General features: G+C 45.0%; 1 protein-coding gene across 2 annotated transcripts in view; it reads left to right on the top strand.

Moving 5' to 3' along the window:
* hsd17b8 (hydroxysteroid (17-beta) dehydrogenase 8) overlaps window positions 1–23545 on the top strand; it is a 45018-nt gene extending 21473 nt beyond the window's left edge. Inside the window, exons 4-10 of one of the 2 annotated variants that reach the window (XR_010018005.1) lie at window positions 779–874; window positions 3480–3565; window positions 6397–6481; window positions 11060–11102; window positions 13133–13207; window positions 21458–22369; window positions 22440–23545. Coding sequence is in view for 1 of the 2 variants with exons in the window: in XM_063048289.1 (XP_062904359.1) it covers window positions 779–874; window positions 3480–3565; window positions 6397–6481; window positions 11060–11102; window positions 13133–13207; window positions 21458–21474 (402 nt within the window). In the remaining variant the exon portion in view is untranslated. Of the gene's footprint in view, window positions 1–778; window positions 875–3479; window positions 3566–6396; window positions 6482–11059; window positions 11103–13132; window positions 13208–21457; window positions 22387–22439 lie in introns of those variants that run through there. The other variant, XM_063048289.1, reaches the window with a different exon arrangement.
* The last annotated feature ends 194 nt before the right edge of the window (window positions 23546–23739 follow it).

Here is a 23739-nt window from a genome sequence, read left to right as displayed (position 1 = left end):
TCACACCTAAAGAAGGGTGTGCTGGCCCTGGAGAGGGTCTGGAAGAGGTCACAAGAACGATCCAAGGAATGAAAGGCTTAACCTATGAGAAGAATTTGATACCTCTGGGCTTGTACTTAATGGAATTCAGAAGGAATAGTGGGGATCTCAGTTAAATCTACCAGATATTGAAAGGCCTGGAGAGGAATTTTTCATTGGTAGGAGAATCTAGGATCCAAGGACACAGCCTCAGAATAATGGGATGGCCCTTTAGAACTTAAATAAAAGATAATTTCTTTAGGTCATGAATCTGTGGAATTTGTAATCACTGAGGGCTGTGGAGGCCGAGTTGTTGGGTGTATTTAAGGTAGAGATTAGATGTTCTTGGTTGGTTTGGGACTTAAGGTTTACAGGGAGAAAGCAGGAGAACGGGGTTGTAAAATAAATAATCAGCTGTGATTGAATGGCAGAGCAAACTCGATGAGTCAAATGGCCTAATTTTGCTCCTATAACTTGTATTCTAATAGCTTGAGGAAACCACACCTGCTAAGAGTGAACATCAGACAAACTAATGCTTATTCTTTCAATGGCCGATGTAAGTACTTGAATGGTTAAGGACTCCTGTGTAGGGTTTATGTTGAAAGCAGGTAAATATTGTATGTTTTACAGTTAAGCTGGAACACTGACCCATTTATTTCTCCCTCCACCCACTAATTACTGACGAGGTGTCCTGTTTTTAATCCCCTCTTTTCAGTGCTTACCCCTGCTAAGCCAGAATTCCTGAATTGTGTTTCCACAGGGCACGTTCCTGGTGATCCAAGCTGTTGCCAAAGCATTAATAAACAGTGGGACCAAGAAGGGCTCCATCATCAACCTGGGGAGTATTGTGGGAAAGGTATGGACTGATGACACAGTGGAGGAGCTTGGGTTTGTGAACTTTGCTGGCTGCCTGTGGATAGAGTGCCCAAACCTGTGATCAGCAGCTGCTGGAAGGAAAGGGCGGAGCTGTGGGAAGGCACAATATTTAAACTTCCACAGCCCTCCAGGGGAGAGAACCTCAAAGGTTTCCAATTCCCCAATGTGAAGAAGTTTCTCCTAACCTCAGTTCTGAATGGCCTATCCTTTACCCTCAAACTTTGACCCCCACCCCCCCCCACTGAGTCCAAGACTCTTTAGTTGGGAAATATTCTTCCTCATCTATCCAATCTAGACTTAAGAGTCATACAGTACGCAAACAGTTCCTTCAGTCCACCTTGCCCATGCTGGCCAAGATTTATGCTAGTCCCAAGTGTTTTGTCATACTAATTTTGCCTCATACTAATTTTATATTCTATTTTTTTAATTTAATTAACTAATTGTTGAGCTGACCTTTAAGAATATTGTAAGCTTTGATAGATTTCCTCTCATTCTCCTAGCTTTCAATGCATACAGACCTAGTCTACTCAATCTCACTTCAGCAGCAAACCCACCATCTTGGATTCAGCCTTGTGAATCTTTGCCGCACCCCCTCTGTTGCCATACGTTTTTCTTTAGTCATGGGGCCAAAATTCCAGATGTGGCCTTATCAAAGCCCTGTACAATTCCAATAAGACTTCCTTACTCTTGGTATCAAATCCTTTGATAATGAAGTTGCCTAGCTAAACCAATTGCTTGTATTTGCCCCATATCCCTCTCCACCAGGGTTTCCCAAACTAGGGTACACAGTGCTTAACAGTGGGCCCATGGCATAAAAAAAGTTGGGAACCCCTGCACTATACCTTTCCTATCCATCTACCTGCCAAAATATTTTAAAAATGTAATTATACCTGCCTCTAATACATCCTCTGGCTGCTCGTTCCATATACCCTCCATTTTCTCTGTGATATATTTGTCCCACATGTCCCCTTTAAATGTTTCCCTCTCACCTTAAATAGATGCCCACTGGCTTTAGATTCCCCTGCTTTGGAAAAAAGACCTGACCAATTACCTTCCCTATGCTCCTCATGATTTTATAAATCTCTAGAAGATAAGCCTTCAGCCTCCTACACTCCAGGGAAAATAGTCCTAGACTAGCCAGTCTTTTGGAGAATCTCTTAAGCACCTTTTCCAGCCAAATGATATTTTTCTACAGTGACCTGAACTGCACCCAGTGATCCAAGTACATTCCCACCATCATGTACTCCTGTAATCATTGCCCTGTCTGATGAAAGCAAGCATCACCTTCGTTATTAAGTTCACTTCTGTGATAAAGAGTTGGTCGTATGAGAAGAGATTAATCAGACTGGACCAACCCTGTACAGTTTGGAAGAGGTGATTTCATTGAACTGTATAAAGTTCATACATGATTTTTACATGAAGTGTGAGGTGGTACACTTTGGAAGGACAAACTCCAAGGCAGAGTACAAAGTAAATGGCAGGATACTTGGTAGTGTGGAGGAGCAGAGGGATCTGGAGGTACATGTCCACAGATCCCTGAAAGTTGCCTCACAGATAAATGGGGTAGTTAAGAAAGCTTATGGGGTGTTAGCTTTCATAAGTCGAGGGATGGAGTTTAAGAGTCGCGATGTAATGATGCAGCTCTATAAAACTCTGGTTAGGCCACACTTGGAGTATTGTGTCCAGTTCTGGTCGTCTCACTATAGGAAGGATGTGGAAGCATTGGAAAGGGTACAGAGGAGATTTACCTGGATGCTGCCTGGTTTAGAAAGTATGCATTATGATCAGAGATTAAGGGAGCTAGGGCTTTACTCTTTGGAGAGAAGGAGGATGAGAGGAGACATGATAGAGGTGTACAAGATAATAAGAGGAATAGATAGAGTGAATAGCCAGCGCCTCTTCCCCAGGGCACCACTGCTCAATACAAGAGGACATGGCTTTAAGGTAAGGGGTGCGAAGTTCAAGGGGGATATTAGAAGAAGGTTTTTTACTCAGAGAGTGTTTGGTGTGTGGGATGCACTGCCTGAGTCAGTGGTGGAGGCAGATACACTAGTGAAGTTTATGAGACTACTAGACAGGTTTATGGAGGAATTTAAGGTGGGGGGTTATATGGGAGGCAGGGTTTGAGGGTCGGCATAACATTGTGGGCCGAAGGTCCTGTAATGTGCTGTACTATTCTATGTTCTATGATTTGACAGGATAGATGTGGAGTTGATGATCTCCCCAGGGTTTCTAGAACCAGAGACCACACTCTGAAAATACAACCATTCATGAGGAGAAATTTATTTGTCAAGAGGGTGGTGAATCTGTGGAGAATTCAGCCTGAAGAGACTATGGAAACTCTGACCATCTCAGCAAGACCAACTCCTGCTTCTGTGTGTCGTGTTCACGGCCACAGGAGTCTCCTGAAACGACTGCTCCAGCTCGCAGTCTGCTTCAGAAACAGCCTGCTCATTTCAGTTTGGCAGTGGCCCAGCTTTGAGGGGCTTAGACTGTGTCCGTAGGAGAGAGCTGCTGGGACGGAGTGGGAGGAGAGTTCATTCCTGTGTGAGGAGATTAACTATTGCTTTGCTGCACTGTGACAGGTTGGAAATCTGGGACAGGCAAATTACACGGCATCAAAAGCTGGAGTGGTGGCTCTGACAAAGACCAGTGCGAAAGAGCTGGCCAGGTATTGTGAGTGTGTACGTGTGTGCTATGTGTACGTCTGTCTTCACATTCCTTTCCCTCCTGTGCCATACGGTCCCCTACACCCCTCCACTTGCCCCCCTCTGTTAGGTAACTGAGATAACTGTTCTAGATCAGTTAGGCAGTTTGCCCTGCACAGACAAGTTGGGCTGAAGGGCCTTTTTCCTTGCTGTATCACTCTGATTCTCTGGCAAGTTTAAATCCTTCACTCCCAGGTCTGATTGAACCCGAGCAACATCAATGAGACCTGTTCTTTATTACAAAACTATCAAAGCTTCAAGAATGAAATGCTGTAAGTGGAAGCCAGAGTTGATCACAGGTCCCATGCTCTCACTTGCCTCCTCTGGAACCATTTGCTGTTTCCTGACCCTGTCAGTAGGTTCTAAGTACAGGACCCACAAATATCCAATACTAAAGATTGTTGGAAGTGTCATTGTAAAACTGAGGTTGCCAGCAAATCATCGTCATCACCCTCCCACCCCAGCAGAGTAACAATGTGATCCTGACATCCTTGCATTCTACTGTCCATCTCAGTGCTGCCTTATCTCCCAAAAGCCTCCTCCCAGATGGCTGCGCATCCCTCCATTTGATGCCCCGGCTCAACACAATCCTAACAGTCTTCATCATGGTCAGATACCCCTCCTCAACCCATCATCCTTCCAGGCCTGTCTGCAACTTTTTACATGGGTGATCAACTGCAGGCCACGTCCACCTCTGCCTCCATTGCCTTCCTGATTTCTGTACGGTCCTTACATAGGCTGTCCGTTCATGCTTGCATTTTCATGTCCTTAGTTGGAACCTCCTAGGGTTCTGTCTGTTGCTTCCTATTTTTTATTTGCATTTCTCCCTTCAATGACTTCCAAAAAATATGTCAGCTTCACATTGGTACACTTAGCTCCACCTCACTGCCATCTCCCCTGACTGTGTCCCTGCCTTGTTCTGTGTGAACAGAAACTCCCCCCACCCCGTCCCCACCCCCAGCTAAGTATGGTGAAAACCTCAAAGCAGTAGTCTTCATTTTGTGCGACGTTTCCTCAGCCTTATCTCTCTACGTGGCTTCTGTCAGAGAGTTGTAGAATTACAACATGGTAACAGCCCCTTTGGCTCAACTCCTATTGAAGTGGTTCCATTTGTTTGTGTTTGGCCCATATCTCTCTAACCCTTTCTTATCTATGCACCTGACCAAGAGGGTTAAACATTGTAACTGTACCAACCTCTACTGATTCCCATGGCAGCTCACACAGTCGTCTGTGTGAAATAGTTGCCTTGTAGGTCTCTTGTAATTTGTTCCACTTCCATCTTAAACCTGTGGCCTTTAGTTTTAGACTGAAGTGATTGTGATTATCTATATATTAATGCCCTTCATGGCTTTATAAGTCTCTGTAAAGTCACGCCTCAACCTCCTTCGCTCCAGGGGAAACTGTCCCAGCCTCTCCACAGTCAGAACTCAAGCCCTGTCAGGTCCTAGCCGTGTCCCGGTGGTTCTGCTCAATGCAGCATCATCACAGGATGCACCGCAGTAATCCGCCCGGACTATAACAGCACTTCTCAGTCCCACGTCCTGTATCACCCAGAAAGCCTAGGGCAGCAGGAACGGGGAGCTCCTTCCAAGTGGTAGGCTGAACTGACTTGGAAGTGATTTGCCTTTCTTTCACCATTGTGGGTTCTACATTCCTGATCCCCCTCCCCTGCAGCGCTGCGGGGGGACTTTTGTCTGAAGGACTGCACCGGTTTGTGAAGGTAATGCACCAATACCTTCTCTGGGATAATTAGGGAAAGGCACCAATCTCTGGCCGCAGAAGCATTGTTAAGATCCAGAAACGTGAACAAAGTAACATCAGCACTGCATCGATGCACCTGCTGCTAAAACTCTCATCGATACCTTAACTGCCTTTTGACTTGACAATTTTAAATTATTCCAGTCCAACCTCCCATCTCCCTCCTACACTAATGAGCTTGTCCAAAATTCTGCAGCCAGTATCTTAATGCGACCCTTACTCCATGATCCATCCACACATGATTCTGGTCCAGATTCACCCATGGTCCTCCTGTTTTGGCTCTCTTCCCCATACCCTTGCCCAACAGTTTCTATCCGCCCTTCACCTCTCCCCTCATAGTTCCCATTACCATCTCTCTTACTTATCACAGCCAGGAAAGCGCACCAATACCTCTACTTCCTCAGGAGGCTAAAGAAAGTTGGCGTGTCCACATTGACCCTCACCAGTTTTTATCAACGTACCATGGAAAACATCTTGTTGGATGCATCTTGGCTTGGTACGGTAACTGCTCGGCCCAAGACCACAAGAAACTGTAGAGTTTTGTGAACACAGCTCAGAAACCAGGCTCCTCTCTGTAGACCCAGTGTGCATCTCTTGCTGCATCAGTACGCAGCCAGCATAATAAAAGACATCTCTCACCCTGGGCGTTCCTGTTTCTTCCCACCCTTTGTATTGGGGAGAAGATATGAGGAACCTGAAATCATGTCAAACAGTCTCAAGGATACCTTCAATCTCACTGTTAGGTCTATTGAATGGACCTCTTCTAAGATAAAATAGGCTCTTGATCTCACAATCTGCCTTGCCATGGTCTTGGATCTTATTGTCTGCCTGCACTGCGTTTCTCTGTACTGTGACACTATATTCTGCAATGTTATTGTTTTTCTCTTGTACTGATCCAAAGGATGATCTAGTATGGTATGCAAAACAAAACATTTTCACTGTACCTGAGTACATGTGACAATAGTAAACCAATTTAGCTGTGTGACCCATGTCCATCTCACGCAGTGAGTCCACAGTCACTGTCTCCATTCTGCAGGTTTGGCATCAGGTGCAACGCCATCCTCCCAGGATTCATTGACACGCCAATGGCTGCCAAGGTGCCCCCGAAAGTACTGGACAAGGTAAGGCCAATGCGGGTTACAGCAGCTCAAGACTCAGATGAGACTGGACTGTGGGGTCACAGCACTTATATGGCCTCAGTCCTCGAGATTAAAGCACTCATCTTGCCACATGCTCTATGTTTATTTCCCTCGTCTCAGTCATTGAAAGGATAACTGTTTAGGCCAGAAACAGGGAGAATTAGCTTCACTCAGATGGTGCAGCCTGTGGAAATCTGTGGCCCAGAGGCTAGGCCAGTGTGGTCACTCAAAGCAGAGGATGATCAGAACTGGCATGGACGGATGTCTGACTGGTCTCTGTCTCCCATCCCATTCAGGACTCTCTGTCCCTTATGGGACAGATGACGTCGTCTTATGGATGCCCACACACAAGGAACACGGACTCCCAGAGAGTCAGGACATGGTCCCATATGTCCAGGTGACACAGTCCCCCAGTCTGAGAAGGCAAGGACATCTGGATGCAGGGGTTGCAGACACCCAGTCACGTGGGACTTGGTTCTCCAGAAACACAGAACATAGTTCCATGGACACTCATGTGGGGCACAGTTTTGTGGCGAGTACAAGATGGTGTGGTTCCTCACCCCCTGAGACAGGCCTTCATTCCTCACTGCTTAACTCTGTGTTTAGTTCCACCTGGACGTCACCGGACATCTTCCTTTGTGATGAGAGCTTCCAAATTAGAATCAAGTTTATTTTCACTGAGAAGCGAGGGAGGAGATTGCTGAGCGTCTGGCGATGAACTTTGCATCATCAATAGGAACGGGAGAAGTACTGGAGGACTGGCGGATTGCAAATATCGTAAGCTGTACAGGGCCCTGGTGAGACCACACCTGGAGTACTGTGTGCAGTTTTGGTCTCAAAATTTGAGGAAGGACATTCTTGCTATTGAGGGAGTGCAACGTAGGTTCACAAGGTTAATTCCCGGGATGGCGGGACTGTCATATGTCAAAAGATTGGAGCGACTGGGCTTGTATACTCTGGAATTTAGAAGGATGAGAGGGGATCTGATTGAAACATATAAGATTATTAAGGGATTGGACACGCTGGAGCCAGGAAGCATGTTCCTGCTGATGGGTGAGTCCAGAACCAGAGGCCACAGTTTAAGAATAAGGGGTAGGCCATTTAGAACGGAGTTGAGGAAAAACTTCTTCACCCAGAGAGTGGTGGATATTTGGAATGCTCTGCCCCAGAAGGCAGTGGAGGCCAAGTCTCTGGATGCTTTCAAGAAAGAGATGGATAGAGGTCTTAAAGATAGCGGAATCAAAGGTTATGGGGATAAGGCAGGAACTGGATACTGACTGTGGATGATCAGCCATGGTCATAGTTAATGGCGGTGCTGGCTCGAAGGGCCGAATGGCCTACTCCTGCACCTATTGTCTATTGTTCCCTTGTTCTAGAAAGGGAGTAAAGATAACCCAGGAAATTATAGACCAGTGAGTCTTACTTCAGTGGTGGGCAAGTTGTTGGAGAAGATCCTGAGAGGCAGGATTTATGAGCATTTGGAGAGACATAATGTGATTAGGGATAGTCAGCATGGCTTTGTCAAGGGCAGTTGTACCTTACGAGCCTGATTGAATTCTTTGAAAATGTAACAAAATACATTGATGAAGGTAGAACAGTGGATATCGTTATATGGATTTCAGTAAGGCATTTGATAAGGTTCCCTATGCCTTGCTCTTCCAGAAAGTAAGGAGGCATGGGATCCAAGGAGACCTTGCCTTATGGATCCAGAATTGGCTTGCCCACAGAATGCGAAGGGTGGTTGTAGATGGCTCGTATTCTGTGTGATTACTGTTGTTCTGCGGGGGTCTGTTTTGGGACCCCTCCTGTTTGTGATTTTTATAAATGAGCTGGATGAAGAAGTAGAAGGATGGGTTAGTAAGATTGCTGATGACACAAAGGTTGGAGGTGTTGTGGATAGTGTTGTGGCTGTCAGAGGTTACAGTGGGACATCAACAGGATGCAGAACTGGGCTGAGAAGTGGCAGATGGAGTTCAATCCAGATAAGTGTGAAGTGGTTCATTTTGGTAGGTCAAAGTTGAAGACAGAATATAGTATTAATGGTAAAGCTTTTGGCAGTGTGGAGGATCAGAGAGATCTTGAGTTCTGTGTCCATAGGAGACTCAAAGCTGCTGTGCAGGTTGACAATGTTGTTAAGAAGGCGTATGGTGTGATGGCCTTCATCAATTGTGGGATTGAGTTCAAGAGCTGTGAGGTAATGTTACAGCTATATAAGACCCTGCTCAGACCCCACTTGTAGTACTGTGTTCAGTTCTGGTCACTTCACTACAGGAAGGATGTGGATACTATAGAGAGAATGCAGAGGAGATTTCCAAGGATGCCTGGATTGGAGAGCGTGCCTTATGAGAATAGGTTGAGTGAACTTTTTTCCTTGGAGTGATGAAGGATGAGAGGTGACCTTATAGGGGTCTATAAGATGATGAGAGGCATTGATTGTGTGGATTGCCAGAGGCTTTTTTCTAGGGCTGAAATAGCTAACATGGGGCATGGTTTTAAGTTGCTCGGAAATAGGTTCAGAGGGGATGTCAGGGGTATGTTTTTCACAGAGAGATTGCTGAGTGTGTGGAATGCATTGCCATCGAAGAGGGTAGAGGTGGATCCAATAAGGCCTTTTAAGAGGCTCTTAGATAGGTACATGGAGCTTAGAAAAATAGAGGCCTTTGTGGTAGGGTAATTGTAGGCAGTTTCTAGAGTTGGTTACATGGTCGGCACAACATTGTGGGCTGAATGACCTGTAATGTGCTGTAGATTTCTATGTTCTATGTTCACTGACATAATGTTATGAAATTTGCTTTGTGGCAGCCATACAGTGCAAGACATAAAAAAGAATAAGCTATAGTAAAAAATAGCTTTCTCTTTTCCTGAACATTTTGGAGAAAGGTCTCATCCTGAGTTAACGTGGACACAGCAGGAAGTTCAAGACGCGATTCTGATCAGGAATCAGTTGCCTTGTTTTCTGGACCTGAAGCTTTGTAACTAGTATGGTCAGGAGGTGTAATTAACTCACAGACACTGTAATCTTTTCCGGTCGTCACAAAACAAGAAGCTTCCTTTACTGTCTGAGAGCTGGTTACAGACTAGCTAGTGTCTGAATGTCAGAATATGATATGCAGCCTGGGGATGTGGACCGCAATGTGTTTAGTCTGCTGTTGGTGGCTGACTGAATCATTTATGGTTTAACAGATTGTGTCAGCTGTAAGTTACTGATTGATTTGTCTCTTAGTATGCATTCGGACTCTCTGAACCTTTCACTGACGTTGAGACATGAAGGCAGTGCAAATATTGACAGCAGCAAACAGATTTAGTTAGTTAATTAATTAATTTGCCTTGGCTTTGCTCCCAGTAACTTAACCAGATGAATGACTCTGTGAACGGATTGCCCTTTTCTGCCTGTACAGTACTGTGACACCCTTGGAAGCAGATGGAATTTGAGGTACCAGGGTATTTTGGACCACTTGCTGAATCATAGTTATGCAGCACAAGAACTGGCCCTTTGACCCAACTTATTTATACTGAACAAGGTGCCTTCCTGAGCTAGTCCCATTTGTTTGTGTTTGGCCCTTACTCCTCCATTTCTATCCACATACCAAAAGTTGTTAAATATTTTAATTGTACTGCCTGTACCACTATTTCATGTACCCATCGCCCTGCTTGAAAAACGTGGCCCTCAGGTTCAGGTTTTTGCACAGTCGAGGAATTAAGGGTTCTGGGGAAAAGGCAGGTAGGTGGAGATGAGTCCATGGCCGGATCAGCCACAACCTTATTGAATGACAGAGCAGGCTCGACGGGTCAGATGGCCTACTCCTGCTCCTGTTGTTTATGTTCTTATGTTCCCCTTAAGCTTTTCCACTCTCAGCTTAAACCTGTACCCCATGGCTTTTGATCCCCCTGTCCTGGAGAAGAGTATGATCATTCACCTTATCCTGATTTTATACACCTCTGTAATGTCACTTCTCATGCTCCGTTCCCCAGAGAAAACGGCCCCAATTATCCAGTCTCTCTTTATAACTCAAACCCTCCAGTCCCAATAACATCCTTGTGAATCTTTTTCTCACCCTATCTGTTTTTTTACTTCCTTCCTGTTGCTAAGTGATCAGAACCTCATACAGTACTTCAAGTGTGGTCTCGCAAACGTCTTGTACAGCCCTGTCTGTGACCTGCCATCTTATACTTGGTGCCCTGACAGATGAAAGACAAGTGTGCCAAATATTATCTTCATCACTTTGGCTACATCCTGTGTCGCGACTTTCAGGAAACTATATACTTGTACCTCTAGATCCCACTTTTTAACAACAATCCCCAGTGCCCTGCTGTTCACTGTATAAGTCCTACACTAGTTTAACTTCCCAATATGCCATATTTTTGCTCGTCATTCCCTCTGCCATTCCTCAGCCCACTTCCCCTGTTGAACTAGACCCCATCGTAACTTTAGACAACCTTTTTTTCACTGTCGCCACACCATCAGTTTTGTTATTATCCATAAACTAACTGGCAAAGCCATCTACATTTTCATCCAAGTTGTTCACATATGTGATGAACAATCCCTCTGCTGTCTTCAAGGTTTTGCAGTTGGTGCCCATGGGACGTCTGGGAGATCCCTCTGGTGAGTAAGGCCCTTTACTTCAATCATTTTGTATTCAACAGCTTTCTCTTGGCTTTGTAAGTTAAAGCAGATGACTTTGAAATCATGAAAGGTATGGCTGCTGACACTGCAAAGGCAGGGGGTAAGTAAGTTGTGATGAAGAGACTACTAGGGGATACCGGTGAAGTGACTGGGTAAGTAACTGCTATATGGAGTATAGAGTCATACAGGACAGGAAACAGGCCCTTTGGCCCAACATGTCCATGCCAACCATGTTGCCCAATTGAGCTAGCCCCATCTGTCTGTTCGTGTATCCCTCTAAACCTTTCCTGTCCTAGTAATATGGGAAGATGTCCATTTTGACAGGGAAAATTCAAAAAAAACAAATGTGGCCTGAGAGATTTCAGTGAGTGGAGACGTAGCAACCTCTGAGTGTCCTGGGACATCGTTCACAAATGGCTAGTGTTGAGTTACAGTGAGTAATTGGGGATCACACAAGGAGCTTGCTGGTAGATTTGGAGATACCACCTGTACCTAATAAAGTGGCCACTGCATATGCTCATGGTTTTCTGCTGCTGTAGCACATTCACTTCAAGGTTCGACGTGTTGTGCAGATGCTCTTCTGCACGTCACTGTTGTAATGCATAGTTATTTCATTTAGTGTTGCCCTCCTGTCAGCTTGAACCAGCCTAGCCATTCTCTTCACCCCTCTCATTAACAAGGCATTTTCATCACAGAACTGACACTCATCGGATGTTTTTGTTCTAATTTTTGCACCATTCTCTGTAAACCCTAGACTATTGTGTATGAGAATCGCGGATCAGCAGTTTCTGAGATCCTCAAACCGCCCTTTCTGGCACAGTAATCATTCCATGGTCAAAGTTTCTTGGATCACGTTTCTTTCCCGTTCTAATGTTGGTTCTAAACAACAACTGAACTTCTTGGCCATGTCTGCGTGCTTTTATGCCATTGAGTTGCTGCCACATGATTGGTTGATCAGATATTTGCATTAACAAGCAGGTGTACAGTGGTACCTAATAAAGTGGCCATTGAGTGTATAAAGATGGGATGACCATGGTGAAAGTGAGGTGGTGCGGGCTGGGGAATGGAAAGCTTAAACATGGTGAAGGGCCTTTGGGGTGTTCCAGATGTAGGTGGAAAGAAACTGGATAGAGGGAGACAGGCTAGAATCAAGCTATAATGAGGGAAGTAACTGGGGAAGCAAGCATTGTTGTTGAGAAGTTCAATTCAAAAGTAGAGAGGTTACAATTATATCAGGAATTGGTGAAATCACATCTAGGGGACCGTGTAACCCTTGTCAGAGACCAAGAAGGGATGAAACTTCAGGACATCATTGATGAGGTGGTGAAATAGGCAGAACAATGGCATATGGAATTTAATTCTGGGAAGTGTGAGGTGATGGAATTTGGGGGGATGAACTGAGGTCGGACATACTGTATGAATTGTGGCCCCAGGGAGTATTGAAGAACAGAGGGATCTTGGCGTTTAAGTCCAATGGTCCCTGAAGATGGTAGTATGGGTGGCGAAGAAGGCATTAGAAGATACTTTCTTTCGTAGGTAGGATGTAGAATATTTGATTAGGGAAGTTACAGTACAGCTTTATGAAACATTATTTAGATCACACCTGGAGTATCATGCACAATTCTGGATAGGATTGATCTAGAGAGGGTACAGAGGGAACTTCTCCAGGACAGACTGGAAAGGCTCAGTCTTTTTACCATGAAACACGGGAGACTGAAAGGGGACCTGACAGAGCTAGCCAGAATTATAAGGGGCATAGACAGCATAGATAGATTCTGCAGATGCTGGAAATCCAGAGTAATGTACGGTACTGATGAAGGGTCTCAATCCGAAACGTTGACTCTTTATTTCTCTCTATAGATGTTGTTTTACTCGCTGGGGCCATAATTCCTCCAGAATTGTGTGTGTGTTAGTCTTGGTGTAGATAAGAGTTAGTATGGATATGATGGGCCAAAGGTAAGGAAATCCTTTTTTCGTGTTCCTCATCTCTTGTCTGTATTTCTCCGTAGAAGTGGCTAACGTCTGTGCCTTCTTGGCCTCTGATGACAGCAGCTACGTCACAGGAGCCAGCCTGGAGGTGACAGGTGAGACACATGGTCCTGCTTGTCATTGTCAAGCTTGTGTTGGAAGGTTGTGTCACATTATTCTGTCCAACTACATAAAGGGCAATAGGGAGCTGTAATATGGCACAAATGGCCAGTGAACCATACTGTTCTTAACACCTCATACAAATAGTATGTGAACATTTACAAGAGTTATTTTAAAAAATATATGTAAATGCAGTAAGTGTATATATTACCATTTTACTGCCTATGTAACTAAAACAAATGCTAAATTGTGATTAAATCACATTCATAGTTATACAGTGTAGAAACAACTCCTTCAACCCAACTCATCCATGCTGACTTTGTTGCCTACCTGACCCATATCCCTCCAAACCTTTCTTGTCCACAATTCTGTCCAGTGTCTTTTAAATATTATTATTGCACCTGTCTCAACCACTTCCTTTGGCGGAGAATGTGACTTCCCCACACAGATGGTGGTTCCAAATAGTAACCTTCCTCCGTGTGGGGGAGAAACCTACTCCTCAGGTCCCCTTTAAGTCTTTTCCCTCTCATCTTAAATCTATGTTCTCTAGTTTTAGACTTCCCTACCCTAGGGAAAAGACTGACCACCCAGATTATCTTTACTGATATTGTTGTGCTCTGCACCTTATCAGGGTTCATTAGAATTTATCCATCCTCAAGGATTGCTTCAATGCACTCCATAGTCTTGAGGATTGCATTTCAGAAAAACACTGGCAATGTTACAACTAGTACATTAAGCTCGATGTAATAAATGGGAAGTGCAAAATGTCAACTGCTCAATTAATCTTGCAATGCTGTCAGTGTAAGAAATGCAGAAAAATATAAAAGTTAGCACCCAAACTGCCTTGGAAGTGCATGTATTATGCTTATAAAGGAGAGAATTAAATAGGGCATTTGTCCTGAGTTCAGCGGTCATCCGGGTGAGGACGACTAGTCCGCCTCTAGGTATAATACTTTGCCCGTGTCCTGTACATCTTTGTTATGGTCGGAAAGCACTGCTGGCTATTGAATATACTGTGCACAGTGATTCCACCATGCTAGTGAACAGCTGGACTGCAGAGGAGCTCTGCAGCATGGGCTTATTGCCTGCTTCAGACCCCCATGTGTGACGCTGTAGGAAGGGGTGCGCAAGGAAATAAAGAAGAGGAAAGCACACTGGAATCCGGGAATGACAGCTTGAAGCCCTTCAGGCTGCTTCTCCTCTTGTTCTTACTGGCAAATGTCCGTTCACTTGGAAATAAACCGGACTACTTGCACCTGAGACCGAACCAGCGAGAGGAAAAACCTCTGTGCACTCAATCTCACGGAATCATGGCTTCATGAATCCATCCCAGATGCAGGCATCTAGCTGGAGGGTTTCAAAATGTTTCAGGCTGACAGGAATCCAGTGATCTCAGGCGTGGCGGTATCTGTATTTACCTATTAAGAACTGGTATACGGATGCTTTAGCAGTGGCGTTCCATTGTTCATTGTTGATTGAGTTCATTTTAGTGAAGTTCAGACCATTTCATATACCAAAGGAGTTCACTATAATTGTGTTGGTAGCTGTATATATCCCCTCTCTACTAATGCTAGTGAGGTGCTGCATGAGCTCTACAGAGCCAGTGACTTTCAAACCAAACACCCGATGGTATCTTTATTATCTCAAGTGTTTTTAACCATGCAAACCTAAAGACAGTCTGCCTAAAATCCACCAGCATGTTGATTTTGCTACCGGAGGTGAAAATACACTGGACCTGGTTTACACTAACATACCAGGTGCCCATAAAGCAGTCCCTCCACCCCACGTTGGACTCTCAGATCACTTATCTGTAATATTAACTCCAGCAGTGATCAGACAGGTCAACCAGTTCTAAAGGTGGTGAAAACATGGCCTGAGGGTGCAATCTTTGTACTGCAGGATTGCTTTGATAATGAACTGAAGAATGTTCAGGAGTCTGCTACGTGCGTGTGTGTGTGTATGAGTGTGTGCGTATATATATATATATATATAGAGAGAGAGAGAGAGGCATCAGTTAGTCTCTTGAGACCATGAATTTGCGCCTTGGAAGGTTCCCAGGGCGCAGGCCTGGGCAAGGTTGTATGGAAGACCGGCAGTTGCCCATGCTGCAAGTCTTTCCTCTCCACGCCACTGATGTTGTCCAAGGGAAGGGCATTAGGACCCATACAGCTTGGCACCGGTGTTGTTGCAGAGCAACGTGTGGTTAAGTGCCTTGCTCAAGGACACAACACGCTGCCTCAGTCAAGGCTCGAACTAACGACCTTCAGATCACTAGACAAACCACTTGGCCTATGGCAACCATCTTAACATCAAGGAATATGTGGATTCTGTGACCATCTACACAGAGAAGTGTACTGAGGATGTTATCATCACGAAACACATCCGGGTGAGGGCAAATCAGAAGCCATGGCTCACGACTGAGGTCCGTGCCGGGCTGCTGCTTTTAGATCAAGAAGGCAAAATGGGAGCATTCTCAGAGAATTTATAGCCACTTCTGCAATACCAGGAACACGAGGCACATGTGGCAGGGAATTCAGAGGATTACAGACTACAAGTCTACCCTGCGTATCAGTGACCAGGATGCTTCACTCTCTGAGAAGCTGAATGTCTTCTACACCGAGTTTGTTGTGCATAAGAAAGTGCTGGTGAGGAAGGCACCCATCTCCCCAGGGGAGCAGGACACTGTCTGGTTGAAACTAGGGTAAGGAATATCCTGCTCAGAGTCAACCCATGCAAAGCTGCAGGGCCCAATAATATACTAGGTCGGGTTCTGAAAGAGTGCGCAGCCCAGCTGATGGAGGTGCTGACGGATATATTCAACAGCTCTCTGGAATAATCCATTGTCCTCTCATTTTCAAAGCGGCAACCATCATTCCAGTGTCAATGAAGGCGAGAATATCCTGCCTAAATGACTATTGACTAGTGGCATTAACATCAATCGTTTACAAAATGCTTTGAGCAGCTCATCATGAAGCATACTAAAGCCTTTCCCCCGTCTACATTGTACCCTTTCCAGTTTGCATATTGCTCAAATAGATCCACTGATGATGAAATAGACCTTGCCCTCCACTCAGTCCTGTCCCATCTGGAGAATGGGGTCTCATATGCCTCACTGTTGTTTATAGAATTCATTAAGGCGTTCAAAACCATCATACCCTAGAAACTGATGGGGAAACTGTCCTCGCTGGGTCTCAACACCTCCCTCTGCAATTGGATACGGGACTTCTTATCAGTAAGACTACAGTCAGTCTGTTAGCTGCAACGTCTTTTGTCCCATTACACTGAGCACTGGCACTCCCCAAGGCTGTGTGCTCAGCCCAGTGCTGTTCATACTGTTGACGCATCACTGGGTTGCAGGACCCAGCTCAAACCGGGTCATGAATTTTGCAGATGACACAACAGTGGTTGGCCTCATCAAGAATGATGACGAGATGGAGTATAGAGGGGAAGTGAAGAGGCTGGTGGATTGGTGTGAGGAAAACAACCTAGGCCTGTATATGAAAAAGACAAAGATGGACTTCAGGAAGGTGTGGACAAACCATCCCCCTATGTGAATACCTGGTTCCTCCGTAGAGTTAAGTGCACCAAGTTCCCGAGAGTTCACATCACAGATGACCTCACCTGGTGCCTTGATACAACCTCCCTGAACAAGAAGGCAGAGCAGCATCTCCACTTCCTAAGAAGATTGAGGCAACAAAGCTCCTCTCCCCACCCCCAATCTTAACTGTGTACAAGAGCACCATTGAGAATGTCCTGACGAGTTGCATCTCCATCTGGTATGGGAACAGTCAAGCATCGGACCAGGATTTTCTCCAATGTACTGTGAGAATGGCTGAGAGGATCATAGGGTTCTCCCTACAATCCATCGGGGACATTTATCAGGAGCACTGCATACACAGGGCCCTTCGTATTATTGAGGCTCCTACCCATTCATCCAGCATCCTCGCTGACTCTCTACCATCAGGCAGGAGACTACAATGCAAAAGAGCAAGAACGGTCAGGATGAGAAACGGTTTCTTCCCTCAGATCATCATATTCAAAATGTCACTGGTTAATCTGTCCTGTACATTGCATTATTTAATATTAATGCATTTTAGTTTGCTATTTATGTGTTATTCTTCTGTAGATTATCTTTACCTTCATAAGTTAACATGTGTTATGTGTACCACTGTGCTTTACACCCTGCTTTGAAGAAATGTCTCATTTCTATATACGTTATATGGTTATTTAGGTTATTTACATGTATATAGTTAAGTGACAATTGTGACGAAAAACCAAGTTATCAGAAGATTGATGCTAATGAGAGAGAGATAACGAAAAGAGGCACAATTCAGAATATTGTCAGACCGGTTGCTTTGAACCTGAACTGTTTGAAGTTTGATGGACAGGCGATACCCCAGCAGGGGGATAAAAAGAACAGGTTCGCTAAGGCAAGACACACACCACGAGATCATGAGATAACGAGACCCTGGAAGAGCGGTGTGCCCCCACAAGTTGGTGGGAGTTTGGAGGTCTGGTTCGAGGGAACCGACCATAGACTGACAGGGTGAAAAGGTACGATCGGCAGGAACCTGGTGTGTGTGTCTGCCCTTGCCTGGGTGGCGGGTTCACAGCGGAAGAACAGTCGTATCCGGAATGGAGGGGTCACAGTCGGTGACCACAGCGGGATAGAAGACATAAAAGGGTCCGCTCGAAAGCCAACTGCGAAGAACATCAAAGGTCTGCTGAATCAGATTTGCATCTCTCTCTCTCTCTCCCTCCCCAACGGCACAACAGCGATTACTGCGAACTGTACTAAGCTGAATTGAACTCTGCGTCACTTGAGACTGATCATTTTACCCCTAGACTGCGATAGAGCTTGGTTGATTCCTATTACCCTAGTTCTGTGTACATGTGTGTTTTATCATTGCTAACCTGTTGCATTCATATCCTTACGATTAGAGTACTGTGTTACTTATTTCTTTAATAAAACTTTCTTAGTTCCAGTAATCCAGACTCCAACTAAGTGGTCCATTTCTGCTGGTTTGGCAACCCAGTTACGGGGTACGTAACACAATAAATTTGACTTGATTGTCACAGGAAGATGAGATAGCATAAGGTGGATCTGCGAAAATACCGACATGTTGGCTGAAGTTGGGCTGATTTCAGGATGCAAACCTGTACATTGTTCACCTTCTGTGATGGGGGATGGTATTTGGTGATGGGTGGCAGGGGAGGGTGGTGGTAGTGGTGAGCAGAAAATACAGAAACCCTGGTGGCATTAGATTTTCTATGACAGCTGAAAAAAATCATTGAGGAAAGTGGCTACAGCCCAAATTTAATGCGAGCAAGATGTGACAATGTCTCACACGTTTTATCTCGAGGGATGAGGGATCTGCTCCAGGATTCCAAGTACCCAGAGGTTGCTGTACTAAACTAGATAGCAGTGCTAAAAGTGATTTGGGCTTGATGCTTGGATAGTCTACCAGAGAACCCGAGGGCACTGAAGGGATAGATAAAGGCCAATCTTCCAGCAGTGTTGAGATCTATCAGAAGTTTTTGGATGACCTGCTAATTTTCCAAGATTCTGTCATGTCATTTTTTTTTCCCCTTCCAATGATGCTGTGCGTGGAGTACCATGGATCACAGTGTTGCTGATCATGGACAATGTCCCAGACATCTAATTAACATCAAGGACAAGGTTGATAACGTCCGAATATCGTTTTTGCTTCCTATCACCCATGCCACAACCCTGGACCCAAGGCACCATCTGCATTGTGTAATGGAGCAGGTCACATTGGATACAAGTGGCAGAGATGGGTTCACCATTCAGAGTATTTGGAAGCAGGACAATATCAGGATAGTTATTGAATTAAAAACAAAATTAGCTGCTGGAGGAATTCAGTAAGTCAGGCTGAAGGAGGAGGGACATGGACAGTGGATGTTTTGGGTTGGGACCTTTCATCTGAATATTGACTGTCATTTCCTCCCACAGATGCTCCCTGACCCACTGCCAACTCCTTTTTTTTTCCCCTCCAGCTTCCAGTCTTTGCAGTCTCTTGTGCTTCTGGCTGTTGACCACATTACTGTCTCTTGCATGGACAAAGTTATGGCTAGGTAGTGTCTCCCATGATTTATTTAAACCTTTAAAATCTTAAGAGAAGACATTGTCAGATTGTCTGTAAAGTGGGATATGACTGTATAGATAAGAATGATGTGGAAGAGTTACCAAAATCTGATGCTGAAGAGCTCACAAACAAGGATTGATCAGAGCTTGAAAATCAGATGGACCAGGAAACCACTAGGACAGCATCACCACCACCCAAACATTCACTGTAGTAAGACTTAGGCGTTCTTTTACATCAAGAAACAGTTGCCATCTGCAGAGATGACAATCCCAGTGTGGAGATCAGCATAAACTGATTCAGCAGGACGGAGTCCACTGTACTTTAATTTAAAGATAAAAATAGTGTCCAGATTTTCACTGATATCTTCAAGCCTGGTTCATCACTCACGGGAAGGACCCTTGCTATCAACATCCCAATTCCATCAAGCTGAGTTTCATCCTCTGAAAACCAGTGACAACCCTCCTGTTCATCTTCCCGACACATCAGTGTAGAGTCACTACAACCTAGAGGTCAAGGTGCACGTCAGAAGCAATAATAGAGCCTTGAAGTCACATCCTCAGGTCTTCATTCTCATCCTTGTATAGTCACTTTCTTCCCCTTGCTAATCAAGAATCTGAATCAAAGAAGATTCTGCAGCCCCTGGATGAGGAAGAGTTCCAAAGGCTCACGATCCATAGACAGAAAGAAAATAAACTGAATTAAAAGAACGACTCTTTAGGACACTGACCCTTGTCCAACAAGATGACTTTAACTTCTCATGATCCCGGGGATCATGTCTATGTCTCTGGGCAAGTATCCAGAAAGGATAACGCGTATGCTTTATTATCTTAATAAAATATTTTATTAACAAATCTTAAGTTACTTCAGATATTATTTGTTGATATATTTTGAAGTGCAATTCTGGATTCTGGAACACTGGAGTGAAACCAGTGTTTATATACTGTCTTGGAATACAAGTCTTTCAGAAATTGATGTATATCTGTGCCTGATATTCTTTCAAGCATTAGATGTTCACTGTGTGGGTCCTTTTCTCTACGTTCACCATCTGTATATAAAGGCTGATTTATACTTCTGCATCAAATCAACACTGTAGGTACGGCGTAGCCGTGAACTCTACGCTGTAGCCTGATGCACACCTCCCCCAAAATGTAACTACGCGTCGCGGCAATGCAGACCGCAACAGCTGTGATTGGTCCACTTGGTAGCATCGCATTTCCTCTATGCTGCAATGGCTTCCTATTGGGTGACTGAAGGGCAGGGAAGGAACTCTGGCTGCAATGCTTTCCATAAAGCTTTACAGACCTCCGAAATTATGGAGGACACATTTCACTTTTATGAAAAAAGACGCTCACTTTAAACTTGTTTACCCCGAGAAAGACTACCATGACCAAGAAGCCTTGCACGGGCAGGTATGTGCGCATGCGTGACGTACGTGAGTTACACAGTGACGCAGACACACCAACACACAGGTATAAATGCTCACAACACACGCAGGCCACTTGCGTAGGTTATGGCGTCAATTTGACGCAGAAGTATAAATCAGCTTTAACACATTACTTTGTTATGTTTATCACATATTATACATCGTATTCTTTGATTACAATCATTTTGACATCTTATGTATAAATTGCATTAGGCACTTCACATGCCCTGTTTTTTAGACTGTGTCTTGGTGGTTTTGCCTCTTCTAGGCACAGCACTGTAGCTTTCCCAGGTAAATGCTTCTACATGGTATCTGTGAAGGCTTGGCCACAGAAATAGCCATGCATCCCCACACTTCAACACCCTCCCCCCACCCAAACACCTCATGCATTGAAGGCAAATGGAGTAGGTTCATAAGCTATTCACGGGTTCAAGGGTTGTTTTGAGATGAAAAATTGGAGAGGTTGGACCCTCGCACTATGGTTAGAAGGGTGAAGGTGATCTCAATGAAATATCTGAGCAGGCTTGATAGGGTAATTACACAGTTGGTGTTTCTCTTTGTGGGGGAAGCTGCAACTGGGGCAAGGTTAGATTCTGAACTGTTACCCAACTAAGAGATGAGGAACTTCCATATGGTCTTTTCTTTTATCTTGTGTTCTCATTAGTGTATCCAGCAATACTAATCAACTGAAGTTATTGTGCAATCTGTCTCAACAGGTGGTCTTTTCATGTAATGCTGTGCAACACGACCAAGGAGTACAGTGAACAGATGACTGGACTGATTGCTACAATGGATCACAATTGTTCGGAATAATTTCCGAGGAATAGGATTGCCTTCCTTCTTTCCTCACCTTTTGGAAAATCATTTGAATGGTGTTTCTCAGAAGATACCCATTCTCTGATACCTCTTTTCTGGGCTGTGTGCCTCTCACATTGGATTGTGTTCTTCACCGTGCAGGGGAATCTCTATTGAGGAGGCTGGGTATGTTAAACTGTGAAATTGCCTGATACTAGGGTGGAATGGAAAATGGCACAAATGCTCAGCAGAGTTGTTATTTCTGGTCGATCTTTCATCAGTCTGGTCACAAGATAAGGTGAGCCCAGCTTTGCCTCACAGCTTCAGTGACCCAGGTTTCTCCTGACCTGTACTGCATGTCCTTCTTGTAACTGCGTGGGTTTTCTCCCATATCTCAAAGACGTGGAGGATGGCAGATCTATTAGCCATTGCAAATTATCCCCAGTGTGTGGGTGAGTGGTAGAATGTAGAAAGAATAAAATAGGATTTGTGTAGCATTAGTGTTAATAGTCAGTGCAAACTCGGTGGGCTTGAAGGGCCCGTATCCTTATTATCCATCTGAAAAGTTAGCTGCTGTCTGTCCACAGATATCATCTAAGATGCTGAATGATTCCAGATCACAAGGTTCTGCAGAGACTGGAACTCCAAAGCAGCACACACACAAAGTGCTGGAGGCACTCAGCGGGTCAGGCAGCATCTATGGAGGGAAATGAACAGTTAACATTTCGAGCCGACACCCTTCATCAGATGGGGAGGGAAGTTGGGAAAAACCAGAATGGGAAGATGGCAAAAGCCAGAATAAGAAGGTGGAGGGAGGAGAAGGCAAATGATAGGTGAAATCGGGTGAGGTGGAAGGTGGGTGGGTGGGGGAGAGGGAGGAAGTAAGAAGCTGAGAGGTGATAGGTGGAGTAGGTGAGTAAAGATTTCCCCAATTTGACAGTACAAACATAGATTTCTCCAACTTCCAATAATTCCCCCCCCCTCTTTTTCTGTTCCCCATTTTCCATTCTGGTTCCTCTCTTACCCCTTCTCCTCACCTGCCTATTACCTCCCTCTGGTGCCTCTTCTCCTTACGTTCTTCGATGGTCCACTGGCCTCTCCTATCAGGTTCCTCCTTAAGCCCTTCACCTCTTCCACCTATCATCACCTAGCTTCTTACTACATCCCCCTCAGCTGGCTTCACCTATTACTGGCCAGCTTGTACTCCATCCCTTCCCCACCCCCCACCACCTTATTCTGGCTGCTGCTTCTTACTTTTCCAGTTCTGATGGTGGGTCTCAGTGTCAGCTGTTCATTCCCCTCCATAGATGCTGCTTGACCTCTAGCACTTTGTGTGTGCAGATTTTTTTTTAAATTTCGGTTTTCCAGCATCTCCAGTTTTGTGGGGAAGGAATGTTTCACTGTGCAGGGAATGTCATCTGTCCAGAGCTGCCACATCCCGTGCATGTCTGTCTGCTGGGGACCCGTGGCTCAGTTCCTACTATTTGACGACTGTGATGCACTGTACTTAGTTTATGGTGCACCCTCTGGAAGCAACGATCACCTTGTGACCAATTGATCGGCCTTCTCTATGTGGAAGGTGGTGCCATTTGGATCTGTGGGTTGATATGGCTCCATTATGAAGTCGATGTTTATCAGTGTGATCCCTGGTCCGGTTGCTGCTACAATAACTGTGGATGACTGTCTACTAAGTCAGGGAGGTTGGGGTCCATCCGCCCCCACCCCATGAGTCCCCTTTCTCAGAGGTCCATGGGGGGGTAGGCTGCCCCACTTTACAGCTCCTGAGGCGGAGCTTCTGGTACACCTGCTGCAGTTCAGTGATAGCCAGGGTAGGCGGGTGTTGGCGGCACACAGGAACAGGATGTGCTCTTCAATGTAAACTTCGCCTGTGTGTGTGTGTGGATGGAATGTGTAAGTATGTGTGAAAGCGACATGTCTCACACCCATATGTCAGCCTTTCAATTTGTGTCCGTTGCTGTGTCTCATCAACCATACCTCTCTGGATGCCTTAATTATCTTAATTATAAAAAGATTTGGTGTTTTTAAGCCACTGGTTCATAGGTGTTTCTTTTCCCAGAAAGTTTGGTAGGAATTGTAGAAATATCCAACAAAGTTGGATTTGTGAGATCTTGAGCAAGGACAGCAGCTCGATGAGTTTAAGGGTCGTTTAGATGGGCTGAATATAACTGCTGCTTGTCCAGTT

The sequence above is a fragment of the Mobula hypostoma genome, chromosome 5 (assembly GCF_963921235.1).
Source record: "Mobula hypostoma chromosome 5, sMobHyp1.1, whole genome shotgun sequence".
Taxonomy (NCBI): domain Eukaryota; kingdom Metazoa; phylum Chordata; class Chondrichthyes; order Myliobatiformes; family Myliobatidae; genus Mobula; species Mobula hypostoma.
Note: the sequence above shows the minus strand (reverse complement) of the source record. Positions and strands in the feature narration are given on the sequence as shown.